Source organism: Ustilaginoidea virens, chromosome 5 (genome assembly GCF_000687475.1).
Source record: "Ustilaginoidea virens chromosome 5, complete sequence".
Lineage (NCBI taxonomy): Eukaryota > Fungi > Ascomycota > Sordariomycetes > Hypocreales > Clavicipitaceae > Ustilaginoidea > Ustilaginoidea virens.
In genome coordinates this window covers 4368718-4386885 of record NC_057320.1, presented here as the reverse complement: position 1 = coordinate 4386885, position 18168 = coordinate 4368718, and the positions used below count along the sequence as shown (strand labels likewise).

The 18168-nt window shown below is 56.8% G+C and overlaps 7 protein-coding genes across 7 annotated transcripts; 4 read left to right on the top strand and 3 right to left on the bottom strand.

Annotated features, from left to right (window-relative positions):
• Positions 1 to 4442: 4442 nt before the first annotated feature.
• UV8b_06896 (uncharacterized protein) lies at positions 4443 to 5523 on the top strand (the record flags this gene model as incomplete). Its single annotated transcript, XM_043144393.1, has 7 exons — positions 4443 to 4472; positions 4583 to 4636; positions 4716 to 4811; positions 4892 to 5071; positions 5143 to 5187; positions 5248 to 5350; positions 5414 to 5523. The coding sequence occupies 7 exons, from the start codon at positions 4443 to 4445 to the stop codon at positions 5521 to 5523; spliced, it is 618 nt and encodes a 205-aa protein (XP_043000328.1).
• Positions 5524 to 6656: 1133 nt separating this feature from the next.
• Positions 6657 to 8384, top strand: UV8b_06895 (uncharacterized protein; the record flags this gene model as incomplete). The annotated part of the gene is made up of 4 exons (XM_043144392.1): positions 6657 to 6680; positions 6767 to 6843; positions 6921 to 7665; positions 7872 to 8384. 4 exons carry the CDS (start codon positions 6657 to 6659, stop codon positions 8382 to 8384), a joined length of 1359 nt encoding a protein of 452 aa, XP_043000327.1.
• A 1544-nt stretch (positions 8385 to 9928) lies between these two features.
• On the top strand, positions 9929 to 10464 carry UV8b_06894 (uncharacterized protein; the record flags this gene model as incomplete). Its single annotated transcript, XM_043144391.1, has 3 exons — positions 9929 to 10047; positions 10172 to 10258; positions 10377 to 10464. The coding sequence occupies 3 exons, from the start codon at positions 9929 to 9931 to the stop codon at positions 10462 to 10464; spliced, it is 294 nt and encodes a 97-aa protein (XP_043000326.1).
• Positions 10465 to 10964: 500 nt separating this feature from the next.
• UV8b_06893 (uncharacterized protein) lies at positions 10965 to 12606 on the bottom strand (the record flags this gene model as incomplete). The annotated part of the gene is made up of 6 exons (XM_043144390.1): positions 10965 to 11550; positions 11728 to 12159; positions 12246 to 12270; positions 12350 to 12364; positions 12488 to 12516; positions 12578 to 12606. The coding sequence occupies 6 exons, from the start codon at positions 12604 to 12606 to the stop codon at positions 10965 to 10967; spliced, it is 1116 nt and encodes a 371-aa protein (XP_043000325.1).
• A 344-nt stretch (positions 12607 to 12950) lies between these two features.
• UV8b_06892 (uncharacterized protein) lies at positions 12951 to 14287 on the top strand (the record flags this gene model as incomplete). Its single annotated transcript, XM_043144389.1, has 2 exons — positions 12951 to 13530; positions 13674 to 14287. 2 exons carry the CDS (start codon positions 12951 to 12953, stop codon positions 14285 to 14287), a joined length of 1194 nt encoding a protein of 397 aa, XP_043000324.1.
• Positions 14288 to 14584: 297 nt separating this feature from the next.
• Positions 14585 to 15550, bottom strand: UV8b_06891 (uncharacterized protein; the record flags this gene model as incomplete). Its single annotated transcript, XM_043144388.1, has 2 exons — positions 14585 to 15330; positions 15406 to 15550. 2 exons carry the CDS (start codon positions 15548 to 15550, stop codon positions 14585 to 14587), a joined length of 891 nt encoding a protein of 296 aa, XP_043000323.1.
• A 382-nt stretch (positions 15551 to 15932) lies between these two features.
• On the bottom strand, positions 15933 to 17950 carry UV8b_06890 (uncharacterized protein; the record flags this gene model as incomplete). The annotated part of the gene is made up of 2 exons (XM_043144387.1): positions 15933 to 17812; positions 17887 to 17950. 2 exons carry the CDS (start codon positions 17948 to 17950, stop codon positions 15933 to 15935), a joined length of 1944 nt encoding a protein of 647 aa, XP_043000322.1.
• Positions 17951 to 18168: the final 218 nt, after the last annotated feature.

Sequence of the window (18168 nt, the reverse complement as noted above, 5' to 3'; positions counted from 1 at the left end):
TCCAGGTCCAACATCTCCCGGGTTGCCCCGGGAGCGCCGAGGCCCCCCACAGTCGCCGCCGCTGCCACCGCCGCCCGACCATATCCCCAAGAGGAGGACGCTTGCTTGGCCCTCTGCTAGAGGGCCTTATAATTGTCCACCTAGAAGCAATAGCCGTCAGCCAGTATACCGCGCTGCATACGATTCGGAAATGTACCTCTCCCCCCCTGGCTAATATCGCTTGCGCATCAAGAAGCTCTTAGACCGGAACCCTGTTCTCTGGGGTCTGCTCTAATTACACATAGGTCTTGCCCGTAAGGGCATACGGGTAATAGGCCGCGCCAGTCCCTACCTATGTCAGCCTCGCTATAGAGCGGGCGCGATCCAGACTATACCTTATTGGCTCCGGTAGCGGTGATCGGGATCCTTCGATCGGGTTAGATAAGGCCTATAGGGCTAGGCGCGCGGCTCTCCGGGCTACCACGCAAGGGTCAGCTGCGGCCCCATTGCGCGTAAGAATCGTACTCACCCCTTTATCTAATATGGCGGATCGTTTGGGTATTTTATTCTTATTCTTATTGTTATTGTTGTTGTTGTTGTTGTTATTGCTGCTGCTGCTGCTGCAGCTATCGCGGCTTAATAGGGTCAGCACTAGCCCTGTAATGCAATAAAGGGGTCGTTATATACCTTAGAATTGGCTCTATAAAGGGAAAAGAAAAGAAGAAAAGGCATTAAATTGGGGGGTATCGCTGACCTTTATACTAACGCAGTGCCTAAGGCCACCCGCTTTAACTCTTAAATCTGACTTACTTTCTCTTTCGATTCACAGATTAACGCAGCCCGAGAAGCGCCTAGGCCCATATAGGCACGCGCCCGGCGAGAACACACCCGTCGCGAGCATACCGCCAGCCCCGCCCCCCCCCAGCTTCACCCTCCCCTCACTTCACGCCCGATAGAATACCGGCCCGGACCCGACACCCCGGACCCGACTCCCTGGAAACTCACACTCGCACTCTTCCTAAGCAATACCGCTAGATATGGTCTTGAGCGGTTGCGCACTCTACTCTCCTACGCACCGGATACCCGCCGCCCCCGCTACGGGGCGATATACTATAGAAACCAAGAATGCAGGAAAGGTTTCCTCCCGGTCACCGGGTTTTTCCTTTCCGAATTACCCTAAAGAAGTACTAGATAGGTTATTTAGCTTTAAATAGCCTCTAGCGTAATTTAATAATAATAATAATATCTTCCGTTTCGGGCTTGTGTGTTATTCTTTATGTTTGAAAATCCTTCCTTGCAAGTTTAGGTGTACCCTTGGAGCTTAGCCACTTGCGCCACATGGGTAAAGCAGAGCAATAACAAAGAGGAAATAACTTACATATCAGTCTGTCCTCGGAACTCGCCGAAGCCTCGTTCACGGGCCTCGGCCGCAATCTCGGCCCGAAGAAAACCGGCGCCAATCGGCTAACCACTGACGGCCGGCGAGGACGGCCTCGGCCGCGACGACGGTGGCGTGCCGGGAGGCATAAAGAGAACTAGGTGAGAAAATGGGCAAATCTTGCTCAAATTTTGGCGAGGATGTGGTGAAGGAGAAAGAAGAGCATCGAGGCGGCGGTGGACAAGGGGGGTTTGTAGTATGTATTCATCAGCTTGTTCACTAACTGCAATGACAGCAGGAGCATCGCAGGCGTGGCTCTTTAGGCAGTGGCATCTCTAGATCTACTACTACTCGTCCAGGAAACAAATCCTGGGGCGGTCGTGATCTTGGGAGTGAGACATGGGCTTAAAGTTGTTCCTTCTTCAGCATCACTTGCGGGTGGGAAGTTGGCAGGACGGCCTCGTCGACACCAACGTGTGCGGAATGCCTACTGAACTTGACGCGCTATTTCAATGTCAGCCAGCGCCATGGGCGCGAGCCAAAGCACCACAATCACCGAATCCAAACTATCAACAACATCGACTTTCACCGGCGAAAACTCGCCACCTTGAATATAGCTGGCCTAGAACTCTCCAAGACGCTCAGGATGCACTGTCAGACGTGAAGGGTGCTGCTGCTTCGTTTGAAAACAGCCAGAGACCTTTGATGGTCAAGATTGGCGGGAATTTTGGAGCTTTTGGCAGGCATCATCTCTTTGTGTTCTGGTGGTGGCTGGGGGGAAGAACCTCAACCGAAGCAATTGTCAAGTACTGCAAGCGAAACCCGCAGGTAACAAACCCTGGGTGCCCGGGATTGATACATTTGTTGCTCGAGTGCTCCTTTCCCTGATGGTCGCCATCTGGCCCTACTGCCTGCATATTCACTGCGGTCATGGCATGGGTAGGTTCTACACCGGTAGAAAACGAGCCAGGACAACTACGAACAAGAGGAAAGAGGGATCATGTGCAATGAAAAAGCCAGCGTGTCAGCAGTAAAAGCTTTGCAGGATACGGTTCTAGCCATCCAGAACGCTCGCCAAGGACGGAAAGAGATGATCGGTCGGCAGGAGTACCACAAGTGCTGGCTCTACTCCCCGGGTAGAGCCCGAGGGTCCCAGGCTCGAAGCTCAACAGTTACCTCCTCTGCGGTCAGGTTCAGGTTCAGGTTCACTCTGCTGGTTTCGCTTCCAGGCTCACTGCTGCCATTGCCAACAAGACCCAGCAGGGCAACCCATGGACTACATGGTTGATACTCCCGTGGGTGCGCAAACCACATACCCTCGGATGCGTGAAGTAGGCGACAGGGACAATGGGCCCAGCGAGTCTCAGGAGCCTTAGTAGGAGGCATATGCTAGGCGTCGAGTCTTTCAGGACCGAAACAGAATCGAGACTTATAAGATTGAGGACAAGGCAAGGTCGGCCGCAAGACGCCGACTGGATCTAGAACAAAGAATTGACCTGCTCGAGGCACAGCTGGGAATCCGAGGCTTTTCTATGCCTTTTCTTTCCCTTTACGAGTTTTGGCTGAAGGACAGTTCGTCTTTGAGCCGTATGCGACCATGGGATTGAAGCGCATAGAACCTCCAGAAGTCTTTACGTTCCTCGATCCTGGGCAGCGACCAGCCTTCGCTTAGGAATCTTGTGGCGCAATCTTCGAAAGGTACGTCGTAGCCTTGAGAGCACCATCCTTACAAATTAGCTTTAATTACCAACTGGCAACTCCCGATACTTACACCAAGTACTCCGTAGACAGCGAGCGAGTGGTCCTGTGTAGCCAGCGCGGCTTTCTCAAATCCGGTACGGCCTCGCTGCTTGTCACGGGCGGCATGCTCGCCAGGCCGATAAGCTGCAGATTCAGCTGCGCTGCGCAGAGCGCTCGAGGTTGCTTGGCTTCAACATCGTCGGTGGAAGAGTAAGGAGCATAAAAACCAAGATTGCAATGCCCGGCTCCCACCCCGCATTTGAGTCGCCGCCAATCCACGGTAAAGCCGCGACATGGTCTACGCGGATGCCGTATTTGCGTATGCGTCTTTTGACTTCTGGTTTGTGAATGTCGGTTCAAGATGAGATGCATAGCTCACCCCAAAATCGGGCGACAAGTGTGGTGTGGCGGGTACTTCGGGGGAACCACCATGTATGTATGTACGGAGAACGCCGCACGGAGTTGGTGGCTAGTCGCCCTCATCACTGGGGTCTCGTCTTTCTTTCGTCCCTTCGTCTCCGGAGGGCGTGCTCCGTGGCGCATCTTGGTGCTTAGGTGTCTTCTATGTGCGTGTTTCCTTCCCGTTCACAGCCAGCTTCCTTGCCGAGTTGAACGGCCTTATTTTTTTTTTTCCCGTCATAGAAATTCATGTGCATCCTTTCGAGCTGTTGTCAAGTTGGCGTCGTGCTGCCCTTTCTCCAGATAAAGGAATACTCGAAGTGCGGTCAATGGTCATGTTCGTACCTGCTACCGACAGGAACTGTGGATCAATGGCGAGCTGGGTACCAAAGGACTCATTCAGTCCGCTAAATTGCGCCGCAGCAGAGGTTGCGGCTACTTGCAAGTCTGCTGATATCAGGTCGTGGGAGCCTCGCCCAAGGTTCCGGTACGGGTATGGTTGAATGTCTGGGGTCCACCTTGTCCATCCGTTTCTGGCCAACGCAGGTCTTGGCGCTACCCACCCAAGACACTAACCCCCGGTGAGCAATCTGCCGCCCGACTCCCAAGTCCCAGCCCAGGAGCCGTGCTTCTTCGCAGAACGCCAGAACGCCTGAACGCCTGAACGCCTGGCAACTTGGCAACCCCCCAACAATCTCGAGTCCGTCTGTGCCTGCTTCATAGCGTGCGCAGCCATTAGCCCGGCAGCTGGTCCCCGATCGAGCCGACTTCCTCGCGACTTCCCGAGCTCTCTCATCATACCAGACTCGTCTCTTGTCCCCCCTACCCTTGACGTGGGCTGCAGCTAAAACGCACATCGGCATCACGTCATAAAACCACCACTACGTCTACCACCACTTCAACTTGGTCACCTACAAACCCATCCTCCCAAAGCACGAAATACAACATGTCTTCGCGGAAGAAGGTGCTTCTCAAGGTAAACCCCGCCTTGTCGGCTTCTTCTGGGAATCACCGTCTACGCGCGGCGCGGCGCGGCGCCTGGCGTCAGCCAGTCGTGCCAGCAATTTTGCTAACTGCCGGTTTCAGGTCATCATCCTCGGAGACAGCGGGGTCGGCAAGACGAGCTTGATGAACCAATATGTACGAACTGGCCATGCTGTCCGCGTCCCGAGTTGGAGGGGTTTGCATACTGATTGAGGCGCATGTTTTCGGGTACCAGGTCAAGAAGAAGTTCAGTGCGAGCTACAAGGCCACCATCGGCGCTGATTTCCTAACGCGAGAGGTCATGGTGGACGACAGACAAGTCACGATGCAGGTGCGTTGCAGAGGCGAGAGCCGACTTGGGCAACCTTCACAACCTTTGGAGAAGACGCCTGACGTGTGACTGTGCGACAGCTTTGGGACACTGCTGGACAGGAACGATTCCAATCGCTGGGGGTTGCCTTTTACCGCGGCGCTGATTGCTGCGTGCTGGTCTACGACGTCAACAATGCAAAGAGCTTCGAGGCGCTTGACAGCTGGAGAGACGAGTTTCTCATACAAGCATCGCCTCGGGACCCCATCAACTTCCCCTTTGTACGAGGACCCCTTGTCTGCGCATTTTCCGCGGTGGCGCGAACCCACAACTAAAACCATTGGGCACACAGGTTGTTTTGGGAAACAAGATCGACGTGGAAGAGAACAGACGAGCGGTACGGCATCAACGGGCGACGGTCTCGTCGTGCGGGCTTGGAAATGCTGACAGGTGATAGATTTCAAACAAGCGCGCCATGACCTTCTGCCAGTCCAAGGGAGACATTCCCTATTTCGAGACCAGTGCCAAGGAGGCCATCAATATCGACCAAGCTTTCGAGGGTAAGCCACAGGACGACACGTCATGAGGACTGCCATCGTCCGCAATTGTGCTAACGGCCGTAGTGATTGCTCGAAACGCACTGGCCCAGGAAGAGTCGGAAGAGTTCAGCGGCGAGTTTGACGACCCCATCCACATCCAACTGGACAGTGACCGTGACGGCTGCGCCTGTTGAGAAGAAGCACCGATTGACAGGTGGAGTGTAACTGAGCTACAACGCGTGAGAAGTCGTTTCTTGAAAGCAGCATAGCCGTAAATGGAGAGCATTGTTCTTGACTTTTGTTGGCTCGTCATGGATGTAGAATATCGACTGCCGAGTGTTGGTCTGCCTCTCTCTCTCTCTCTCTCTTTCTCGCTTTTCCCTTTTTGTCCCCTTTTTCCTTGGTGTTTCCACATGGTTGATTACTTTGTTGCCTCTGCATTTGGTCTTTTTCTAATTCGTTTCCCATCTCTGCCGAGTGTCAATTGTTTGTTCTGATGTTTTCCGTGCATGGAACTGTCAGGGGTGATTGTTAGTTGCCTAGGTAGGTATGTAGTGGTTGGAGGGCTCTGCCACCACCTGATTTACATGGAGCTTGTTGGTTAGAATGTAGCTGACCGAGTCGTAATTGAGAGTTGTCTGGTCCCTCTTGTTGCGGCTTTCCCGGACACCGACCTTGATACGTTATAGGTGATGTGTTGCTGTTGACTTACTGGCAAGATCAACAAGTCGGCCATGTTGGTGATTAGCACAAGGCCTCGGGTGAACGAGTAGGGACACGACACCCATGCTTCCCTGGCCAGAAAGTCATCAAACACTTCAACAATGCCTTACACGTGCCATTGCAGGGCCCAATGCCCAATGACGAACATGTCAACCCTTCCTGGTTGGTAGTTTTAGAAGAAGGCATCTGCAATAGGGTAGCTGGCTGGCGGTCTCGAGCTTGCCAAGGGCAAGTACGTACCCGCGTACCCAAGGTAGCTGACATAATCCACGTTGGCCGAGGCACACACAGCCATCATGGTAGCGATCTACTCGTACGGAGCAGCCAAGTACAGTGGGCGGAGCTTGGATGGAGAAAAGGACCTCGGCTCCTCGATTTCCAAGCCTGGGTTGACGGGCTTCAACTCCAACGGAATGATGGATGCTGGAGTTTCTCCCTCGTTCTTGTCCCATCTAGAGACCTTCGTACTTTTCACCCATCTATGCCAATATCAATCCCAACGGGACTCTTCATTTGTCAAGAACGGCTAATCAAACCAAAACCAGCTGGCTAGCGGAAGCCCGAGTGCCTCGCCGCCATCCCCAGACTTGTCAAATCTCGCGTCATGTCTGCTCGAATCCCAGCCGTGGTAAGTGATGCCGCTATATCGACTCCCGAATCGAATTGCGACAACCGGTTCTTTTGCTGACAAGGGTCCCCGCTTCGCGGCGCCAGGTGTCGCACCTGGTGAGCGATGAGGCCAAGAGGATGATTGACGTGGTGGCCAAGTTCGTCGAAGAGGACTGCATCCCGTAAGTTACCCCCCCGCAGCCCTGGAACCCGCGCAGGCTTCCGGCAGCCATCCATCTCCCAGGCTTACTCCTCCCAGATGCGATCCCGTGCTGGAGGCCCAAGTCGGCCAAGGCGACGACCGATGGGAAGCCCACCCCGCCATCATGGAGGAGCTCAAGCACAAGGCCAGGAAGCTGGGCCTCTGGAACATGTTCCTGCCTAGGGGCCACTACGCCGAGTCGCCCGGCTGGACCAACCTCGAGTACGGCCTGATGGCCGAGTGGCTTGGCCGCTCCCGCAGCGCCTCCGAGGCGTGCAACTGCGCCGCCCCGGACACGGGCAACATGGAGGTGCTTGCCAAGTACGGCAGCGACGCCCAGAAGCAGCGGTGGCTGAAGCCCCTGATGGAGGGCAGGATTCGCTCCGCGTTCCTCATGACGGAGCCGCAGGTGGCCTCGTCGGACGCCACCAACATCGAGATGGAGATTCGGCGCGAGGGCGACGAGTACGTGCTCAACGGGCAGAAGTGGTGGTCCAGCGGAGCCGGCGACCCCCGCTGCGCCATCTACATCGTCATGGGCAAGACGGACAAGGCGAACAAGGATCCGTACAGGCAGCAGTCGGTCGTCCTGGTGCCTGCTGACACGCCCGGCATCACCATCACCCGCATGCTCAAGGTGTACGGGTACGACGACGCCCCGCACGGCCACGGACATTTGGTTTTCGACAACGTGAGGGTTCCCGTGAGCGCCGTGGTTCTCGGGGAAGGACGTGGCTTTGAGATTATCCAGGGTCGCCTGGGACCTGGTCGCATTCACCACGCTATGAGGAGCATTGGCGCCGTACGTGCCCTTTTTTTTTTTTTTCTCCCCCTTCTGTTCGTTGTTATATTGCCCGCTGTGATTTTATTCTCAACGCGGCCTTTTCTTTTCTTTTCCTTTTCTTCCTTTCTTCATTTCTTCCTTCCCTTCTTCTTTTTCTCTTTTTCCCATTTTTCCATTTCCCCCCCTTCCAAGTAAGCCAGCTAACTTTCCTTCTGCCATCCTAGGCCGAGGTCGCGCTCGACTGGATGCTCATGCGCGTCAACGACGAGCGCAAGAAGCCCTTTGGCAAGCTGCTCCGCGAGCACGGCGTGATCCTCGAATGGATTGCCCGATCCCGCATCGAGATTGACTCTGCCCGTCTCGTCGTCCTCAACGCCGCCCACAAAATGGACGTGTTGGGCCCCAAGAAGGCCTTGAAGGAGATTGCGCAGGCAAAGGTGCTGGTCCCGCAGACGGCCCTGACGGTGATTGACCGCGCCGTCCAGTCGTACGGCGGCGCTGGCGTGTGCCAGGACACGCCTCTGGCCAGCATGTGGGCGGGCATTCGGACGCTGCGGCTGGCTGACGGTCCGGACGAGGTGCACCTGCAGCAGATGGGCAGGAACGAGAACAAGCGCGGCAAGGAGGCGACGCTGAAGATCCGGGCGCAGCAGGCCAAGACGGCGGAGCTGCTGAAAAAGCACGGCGCTTTGACAGCCCAGCCTGGCACCAGAATCCGCCACGCGGCCAAGATTTGAGCGGCACGTCAGAGCCGGGTGGGTTGCTGTTATTGCAGTGTTTGTTGTAGGAGTTGCGGCAACGGCGTCATGACGACGTGCACGTTGGCCCGTTGTTGCCGACCCGACTGCGTTTGTTCATCTGCGCACACACTCGCAGTGCCAATAGAAACTTCCAAGACCATGGCATATTCACTCCGTAGTCTGCTACACGCACCGGATGAAACTCCAAACCCCCAGGGGGCCGGGCGTGTGCAAACGTCGCCGGGCAACTAGCCAAGTGGCTTTCAATGCGTCGACTATGTACCAAAAAGCTGGGCGCCTGGTGAACGAGCATCCATCCATTGATTGATTGGCTCATGGCGTCTGCGCCTGGTGCCCAAGACAACCGACCGACTCGCAGACGACCCCGTCGCCGATGCCCGTGGAGCGCCACGAGTCAGGCAAACTTTGCAACCAACCAACCCAGAGGATCGATCCCAGCGGGACTCGGATTGCCGTGACGACTTGGGTAGGGGGGCGGCTATTGTTACGGCTTTGCGCGTGTGCGTTTCCCGCGGTCCTGCGCCAACGCCGAGTTCTCTCGGCAACAAACATGTCAACTCAGGGTTGCAGCGAAAACAAAAGCTGCTGCCTCGGCTGCTGGCGCTCGCTGCACGATTGACGACTACGTATTTCACTGCAAGCCCCAGGCTGCCCCCCCCCACACCCGGCAAGCCTCCCGTGGCGACGGAGTACCGAGCACGGAGCAACCGATTTGCCAAAACAAGTTTAGTAGATTTCCACGTCGGGATTTCTGCAAAAAAAAAGAAAGAAAGAGGGCCCCACGGCCGGCCAGCTGCACGCCCCCCTTCCCACCCCCCCGTTGCCCGGTCAACCAGCCACGTGCGGCAGGAACCTCTCTGCGCACTGCTTTGCTCCTCGCCTCCCAGGGTTTCCTGTTGCCCAGGCAGATATGCTGACGGCTGGGGACGAGGTGTTGCCGCAAGGGGGGGCTGCGAGACAGCGTGTTGCATGGGCTGCGCCCCCGGAGCCACTGCTATTCCCCCTCTGCGCTTGTTCTGCCACGACAGCTTGCCCCTCGTCGCATGAAGACGCCAGCAGCCAGAGGTTAAAAACCGTGCATCGCAACCGGATCGAGCCAGCCATCCTTGACGAAGCATATCCTCATCCCACCCTGCCACCCTCCACCAACGCTCCTCGACGCATACGAGCTCTGTACGAGCTCTGGCAACAATAACAAGGCAATCGATAAACGCCAGTGTGACAGACTGGTAGGTTACGGCCTCGATATCATCATCACCCAAAGAGGGCATGGGGATATTTATACCTCTGCTCCCTCCGACTGTCGCTTCCCCTCCCCCCTTCCCCCCCACCTTGTTCTTTCTTTTCTCTTCTTCTCCAGCTGTTAACCAGAGCTGCGTATGCTGGTCCTGCACAGAAACATCAAGCATCAGTCACGCGGACGTGTCGCACGAAAACAGCCATACTGCAAACGTTCTCGGCAAACGCAGGCAACAAACCCCATAAAACACTACAAAAAGAAAAGCAGTCGACGCTCCGCCATGGTTCTCGCCGACAGGGACGTCAACGCTCCGGTTGAGCAGCCGCAGCAAGCTGCCAAGGATGTTAAGAGCATGGAATACCATCGGCAGGTGTTTCACTCCAAGATGGCTACTGAGCCGTACGTTGTTCATCCGCCGCGATTTGCCCGTCCTCGGGCATCTTGGCCACCCTCGAGGCGGTGTCGGCTGCGGCGGCAGCACCACCGTCAGCGGCGACAGCGCGTTGGCTGATGCTGTGTTTAGGACCAAGCAATATGTCTCTCCCTCGGATAACATCATGAGCCCTTGCACGGCAAAGATTAACGCGTTGCGAAACAAGCACGCTAGCAAGTGGGTTTCCTCTTTATTCTCCCCCCTTCTGGCTTTGTTGCGCTGCTTCCATGAGTGGTGATGGGTCATGTTTACGTCCCAGCTAGGAAAAGATGCTCTGCTGACAGACGTGGTGTAGAGCCAAGCCCAAGTCGTTGTTTGCTCAGGCGAGCGCTAAGAAACTCACCGGCGACAATGCTCTGGGCGCAAGATCCATCCAGCAGTAGACCGACGCAAACCAGAGTGTTCGCCCGTGCATGAGTCATGCATGCCAGACGCTGCTCTTTCCTGCTTTCTCCTTTTCTTCTTTCTCCTTTTTTTTTTTTTTTTTTTATCGCAAACATGTGTCTTGCCTCCCCCGTCATGCAGGGCAGTTATGTTGTCTTGGTTTATTTCGTTCTTTTGGAGACGACGCACGAGTTACAGGATAATGGCGTTTACGGGAAAAAATACGAATAAAAAACCAATGAAGCAGACACAATGGACAAAGTGGGCCCTGGGCCCATGTCGGGACAGTACGGAAGATTTGGGATGAGATGAGCTTCACCACTGCTTTTCGCGACTCGTTATGAACATTGCTGTATGATGAATTAGGGTGCCAGAGAAGCCCAACGACAAAAGACCAGAAATCTTTATTCATGGCTAGTCTTGCCATTACGAGTGTTTCGACAGCTTTAATAGTCGAACCCAACGGGGAAGCCGGCTTTGCCATTGCTCTTCGCTCCGTCTATGCTCGCCATCCACTGCAAATGTAAACCACATCTTCGTCAGCAACCATGTGACCCAGCCCGACACGCTGCGGGATATGCCTCGCGCTGGCTCCCCAGACGAGCGCATACTTGAAGGTGTCCTTGAGGGAGCGGTGGATCCTGTCGCACACGTCCTCGATGGTGCTGTTACTCCTGACAATGAGCGCCTCCTGGAAATCCGGCTCGACGCCCTTGCGCTTCGTGTAGATGCGGATCAGCCTGAGCTCCCTCCAGCACCGGTCGATGACGTCCTGGATGCCCAGGTCCAGCTCGCAGCTCATGGCGACGGTCTGCGGCTCTCTGGCCAGGCTGTCGAGGAAGTCGAGCGACACGCTGTCGATCTTGTTGTACACGTACAGGCACTTGATGTACTTGCGGTGGTCCTTCATGATGACGTCGATGAAGTCGTCCACGGTGGCGGACTCGTCGCGCACGAGCACCTCGCAGTTGAGCATCTTGTAGTCGCGCAGGATGTTGTAGAGCATCTTTTCGTCGAGGTACTTGGGGGGGGTCTGGAAGGTGATTTTCATGCCGCCTGCTTTCTTGGGCTTGAGGTAGATGTTTCTTTTTGATTTATTTATTTCAGGGGTGCCTTGATTAGCGATGAACCAAAAGTGAATGAGGCGAGAGAAAACAAAAAAAAAAAAAAACGAACAAAAAGACAAAAATAACAATGGGAAAAGAAAAAAAAAAGGAACAAGGGAAAAAAAAAAAGAGCCAGAGGAGAAAGAGGTCCCGTACGGTGGCTCGCGATTCAACCGGATGCCGACGGCTTCCAGCTCGGCCTCGAGGAGAGCCCGTTGCTCCGCCTTCTTGGTGGCATCCAGCACCATGAGGATGAGGTCGCTCGTCTTGGCCGCCGAAATGACCTGGCGGCCGCGGCCTTTGCCCTCGGCGGCGCCCTCAATGATGCCGGGGAGGTCGAGCAGCTGGATCTCGGCGCCGCCGTACTCGAGCACGCCGGGGATGGCTGTGAGGGTGGTGAAGGCGTACGAGGCGACCTCGGACCTCGTCTTGGTGACCTTTGACAGGAACGTCGACTTGCCCACCGACGGGAACCCAACGAGGGAGATTCGCGCGTCGCCGCTCTTGCTGACGTCGAAGCCGGAGCCGCCGCCGCCGCCGGCCCCGGGACCGGGCTCTAGGAGCTGCGCCCGTAGCCGGGCAAGTTTCCTTGACTTCCTGTCAGACGGGGGTGGACTTGTGAAGCTGTTGAGGCTGTGTTTCTCTTTTTTTCTTTTGTGTGGTTTCTATTTTACCCTTTGAGCAGTCCCAGGTGGTATTCTTGCCAGGAGGTTCAGCAGGACGAAAGCTGAAGCTGTTGCTTGAGGGGGGGGGGGGGGGGGGGAGGAGGCGCGCGTACCTGTGGCCTTGTTCTCTGCACGGGGTTAGTCGATTGAGCGAGGCGGAATAGGCCCAGGGTCGCGGGTTTAAGCGATCCGGGCTGCAGATGCGACGGCAACCCGTGATGCAGAAGGGGCCGTCGGGAAAGGAGGCTTACTTTGCGTTCGTCTCATCTCATCCTCGATTCTTGCTCATCGCATGTCAGCAGCACGGTTCCGTCTGCTGCAAAGGCGGAGACGAAGCTTACTCCTTGATCTTTTCCGTAATGTTGACCATGCTGCGGCTATCTTGTTTAGAGACGGCGTACCGTCTTTCACCCTGCTGTACAGAATGCGAGGCAGGACAGAGTTGATCGCTTCGGTTTCCAAACAATCTTTCATCTCGTTCTCATGGCCAGGGCACGGACGGGGTGGGGGTGGCAGAATCCATTGCCGCGGGGGCCCAGGCCCCCACACCCAAAGCACGCTGCCGGCTGTTTTCACCGCCTACTGTTTGTGGCCTGTCCTCCAGACCCAAGTTACCTACTGTACTGACTTGACGTCTTTGCCGCCGCGCTCAACAACTCGTCCTGCTTCGCAAGTTTCCAACCCCCAGCAGGGCAAACCCAAAGCAAGCAAGCCATGGACAATGCGGACTCCCCAAGCACCGGCACCGCCCCGCCGCCGGATGCCACCGCCCCGACGCCGGACGCCACCGCCGACAAAAAGATGGTCAGGAAGGTGATCCGCAGAAAGAAGCGACCGGCGAGGGTGCAGATGGACCCCAGCGAGTTCTCGTCGGAGCCACCGCCCCAGACGGGCACGACGTACAACATCTGGTTCAACAAGTGGGCGGGAGGAGACAGGGAGGCCTACCAGCAGACCAAGGCCAGGGGCCGGTGCAACGTCGCCCGGGACAGCGGCTTCACCACCGCCGACAAGGTGCCCGGCAGCTACTTCTGCCTGCGCTTCGCCCGGGGCATCTGCCCCCGCGGCCAGGACTGCACCAACCTGCACCGCCTGCCCGGCACGTTTGACCTGTTCAACCCCAACGTGGACTGCTTCGGCCGGGAAAAGTTTAGCGACTACAGAGACGACATGGGCGGCGTCGGCAGCTTCATGCGCCAAAACAGGACCATATACGTGGGCCGCATCCACGTCTCCGACGACATTGAGGAGATTGTCGCGCGGCACTTTGCCGAATGGGGGCCGATTGAGCGAAGTAAGGGCCTGTCCTTGTCCCACCTTTTTTTTTTTTTTCCCTCGGTTTTCTTTCATTTATTATGATTATGATTAGGATTGTTATTTATTTATTTATTTCACCGTGTCTTCCTGCGTATCCCCGCTGACCCGTGTCGTTTTCAGTCCGAGTCTTAAACTCTCGCGGAGTCGGCTTCGTCACGTACACAAAAGAGGCCAATGCGCAGTTTGCCAGAGAAGCAATGGCTCACCAGTCGCTCGACCACGACGAGATCCTCAACGTGCGCTGGGCTACGGCGGATCCCAACCCCATGGCCCAGGCCAGGGAAGCCCGGCGGGTGGAGGAGCAGGCGGCCGAGGCTGTCCGGAGAGCCCTGCCCGCCGACTTCGTGGCCCAAATCGAGGGCAAGGATCCCGAGGCGCGGAAGCGGCGGCGCCTCGAAAGCGCCTACGGGCTGGAAGGCTACGAAGCCCCCGATGAAGTGCACTTTGCCCGCGGCCGGAACGCCGTGAACCCCGTTGGACGCCGCGGCTACGAGCTCGAGCACCAGCAACGCCTCATGATTGCGGACGGCCAGGCGGGCTCGGAAGCAGCACCCGAAGCTGGGGCGTTGTCGTCGTCACAGCCACCAGCACCAGCGCCGGAGGAGAACGGCATCTTTTCCGGCAGCACCTTGGCGGCGCTGAGCAAGGCCAACCTAGCTGCGGCGCCCAAGCCCAAAGCGACACCCTCTGCTGGGCCCCTTGTTTCTTACGACAGCGATAGCGACGCCAGTTAGGGGGGGGCTTTTCTTTTTCTTTTTCTTGTTCTTCATTCTTCATTCTTCCTTTCTTTGTATTCATTTTCCTCTTCTTCTTGAATCCGTCGACAAAAAGCACAGGCTGGGCAATGGGCCGACATGAATCGAAACATCCGTACCTCATACTCATGTACATTAAAACTTTCCCGCAGATTTATGATACCAACGTGACAGAATGCAAGCCTGCCCCTTTATTTTCCAAACGCCATGCTTGGTGATCAAAAGAAGGCCGAAAACTACTGTAAAGCCCCCCCAAAAACAACGCAAACCCCCGCCTCAGCTGTTGAATATCCGAGAGTAGAGCATCTCGTGCCGCCCGATCCACAGGTCCATGACAGGCACGCCCTGCCCAGCCTCCTCGACAGGCGTATCCCACTCCCTGTCAATGACCCTGGCTATCATGCTCTGGACCTGCTCGCCCGCCAGCACGTTTTGCGCCTGGTACGGCCCGAAGACGCCGGCCCTCACCGCCGCCGACACCAGCGCCTTGGCATGGCTGACCATGTACACGTACGCCGTCTGCCGCAGGCTCAGCCCCACGAGCGCGCAGACAACCCCAAACAGCGGCGCCAGGTGCGCCGACGCCGCGGGGACGCCGTCGGCCCCCCCTCCGCCCGCGGGAGCCTGCCTGAGCAGGGCGCCGAGCTCGCCGAGCGCGGGGGGGTGCGTCGCGCCCGCGGGGAGCGCCGCCCGGAAGGAGCGCTCCCAGACGGACAGCAGGGCGCGGCCCTGGGCCACGCTGGCTCGCCGGCCGACGGTGCACACCACCGCCGCGTCGAGCTGGTCGTCGAGGCTGACGAGCGACGAGGGGTCGCGGTGCGCCGCGAGCACGAACGGCAGCGTCGTGCCGGCAAACGAGGACAGCGAGAGGGGCAGAAAGGCCGAGAAGGAGGGCCGGCGCGGAGGCCGAGAGTGGGAGTGCGCCAGGTACGACTCCAGGCCGCTGCTGAAGGCGAAGGAGCCGATGGGCAGCTGCGAGTCGGACAGCAGGAGGAGGTAATGGGTCGGCGAGTCGAGCGGCGCTGGGAGAAGAGACGTGAGAACGCGGGGGTTGGGAGGAGGGGACGCGCCGGCTCTTGATCACGGTGTCGCCTTACGCTGGGGGGGCGGTGTGGCTGCGGTCTTTGCAGTCTTGGGGAGACGCGCCTTGGCGGCGGCGAGGCGCTCTTCTAGCTGCGCAATTTCATGCCGGACGGCATCTGCGGCATCTTCGGGCCCTGCGCCTTGCGGGATCGGGTCCATGGGGGTTGCGTGCGCGTGCGCGTGCTGCACTGCGCAGCTGGTGGCATGGGCAGAGGAAGAAGGCAGTTCGGGATGGAAAGGCGGCGCGAGGTTCGAGCAGGAGCCAATGACGTGGCTTATCAGATACCCCAGGCTGGCGGACGTGTGTACATATGCAATGCAATACACTCCGTAAAGCATCCTCACTCCAAGATGGGCAACATAGGAGCCTTGTCCACTTGATATCTTCTGCCTAGAATGTGGAAATCCGCAAAAAGAGACGAGTCGCTTGCCAGAACACCGCGCCAAATATTATCATCGGAAAAGAAAAAAACAAAAAAAAAAAAAAAAAAACCAAAACAAAGCCTGGAAAGCAGACATCGTTTGCCTTGTTGGCCCTATTTTACGGCCGCACATTCTCCTTGTCGCATGCGCCGCTTCGGCTGCGAAGCCTCTTCTTCTCTGCCATTCGCTTTTCAATTCGCGCAAGAGCCGCTGCTCGCCTCTCGGGGGGTAGCGTGCTCTTGGACGTGTTGCCCACCAGGGAACTGTTCACGTGCCTGTTCGCCTCGGGACCACCGAGACGAGCAAATCGATCGGATAGAAGATCTATGGGGTCCTCTCCATCAGATCCTGCCTTGTCCGTGTCCCGGCTCCATGTCTTCGATAGACTTGCTCGTGCAGGAGCCGCGATTCCCTTGCGCGTTGACTTTTCACCGGGTGGGCGACTTGCTGGATTAGCCGAGACCAAGGCACGATTTCTGGGTGATCGAGGCACAAACGGCTGCCACTTGGGCTGCTCAAGGGTGATTCCCTGTCCCGTCACAACGGGCCTCGAATCCCAGGCGATTGCCGCGTCATCCTTGAATTTCTCCCGCAAGGTGCGTGACCCTCTTGCAGGGCGCTCCTTTCTCCCCATGGTCCCATCGAGACTCCTTCGTTCAACGGTCTGTGCGGTGTCGCGGATGAGCTCGTCCGACTTGGTCTCCCTGACCTCTTCTTGACCGGCCCTGCTGGGGTGCGATGCGGGTGGTTTGTTTTGCGTCGCTCCGGCTGCCTTGAGCGACTTGACTTCCTTTTTGAGCTCGGAAATCTTGGCGTGTGCGCGTTCCAGGACTGCTCTTGTGTCAGCGTCATGGGCCTCGCTTTCCGTTCTGAATTTCTCAAAGTCTGCTCTAATCTGCCGAATCTCTTCCGCTTTCCGCTTCGATTCCTCCCTGGCTACCTTGAGCAGGGTTCTCAATTCCTGAGCTCTTGGTCCGCTACCGGCTTGTGCTTGCTCCTTTTCGTTCACCACGAGTCTCAGCTCGGCCTTTTTGAGCTGCATCTTTAGCGAAAACACTTCGTCTCGCAGCGAGTCGAGCTCCTTTAGTTGAGATCGCGCACGCCGAAGTTCTCGCCGGGTTTCCGTCAACGTCTTTTGGGTTGCTGAAATGGATGGCATCGAGGCGAGGCGACGACGCGGCGTCTCGTTATGCGACGGATTGTCTCTCTGCACGCGCAGCTCCTCCATTTGCACTTCCAGTTCTTGCACTCGATGGCGGTACTGTGCGGCGAGGGTGGATTGTTTCGCAAGTTTCCCCATCAACTCGGCAGACTCCTCGGCCGACGATTGCTGACTCTGGCTGACGATTTGCGTCGCGTTTTCTGCAATCTTCTTCTCCATCTTGATCACCTTTTGTTGTTCGTCCCTGAGTCGTTCGGCTAGTTGAATCGCTTCCGCGTCCTTTTGCTGAGCGTAAGATTTTGCCAGTTGCTTATACTTGAGCAATTTCTCCATTTCAGCTTTTGCCTCCTGGTGGTACTTGAGGAATTCTTCCTTCCAATACTGGCCGGATTGCGAATGCGGTTCGTTCAAGTCGACAGTTACGTCGCGGGAATTGCCATCCCCCTCCTCCTCCTCCTCCTCCTCCTCCTCCTCCTCCCACTCGTCGTCTGATGCATTGGCTTGGTCTGGGGCAGTTTGCTCCGATGCCTCCGTGGGCTCCTCCAGTTCAGATATTCGGCCGAGTTCGGTCACGGAACCTCCTGGGACATCTTGACCAAAGGAGACACGCTTCCTCTTGGACGTTCCGGTTCCTGGAGTGAGAAGGATGCCCTGGGGTTTCAAAGGCGTCTCGGATGCAAGTCGACTTGCAGGTTTGACTTTGCCCGCCAATGTCTTGTTCCGTGATCCTCGACGATCATCGGTTCGTTTCGAAGGCGTCCCGAACAATGCACTCTTGAGAGCCCTGGCAGCAAAGACCGGCGCTGGGGTATCTGGCTGTTCGAGTTGAGTGGTATCTGCATGCAAGAGAATGCCATGAGCACAGTCAGTCTTGGCGTCCGGCCGGCCCTAGCCAAACCATGCTACGCACCTCCGTCGTTATCGCCTAATTCTGGCGCGTTGTCACCGCCGCGCTTGAGCATCCACCCCAACATGCTGAGTGCTCCGTCGCGTAAGTACTTGAATCTAGAAAGACAGCTCCGAAATAGAAATTCCACGTCAGCGCGTGTTTAGTCGTGATGCCCCTGGATCCTTTCCGCACCCATCAGCTTCCCTTGGTTCGGATGAGACGGGAAGTGTTCTCGTTGGTGGCGTGATGATAGTAATGTCTAGGCGCGAGCAGATGCCGAGCAAGTCTGACTGGATTGCCGCA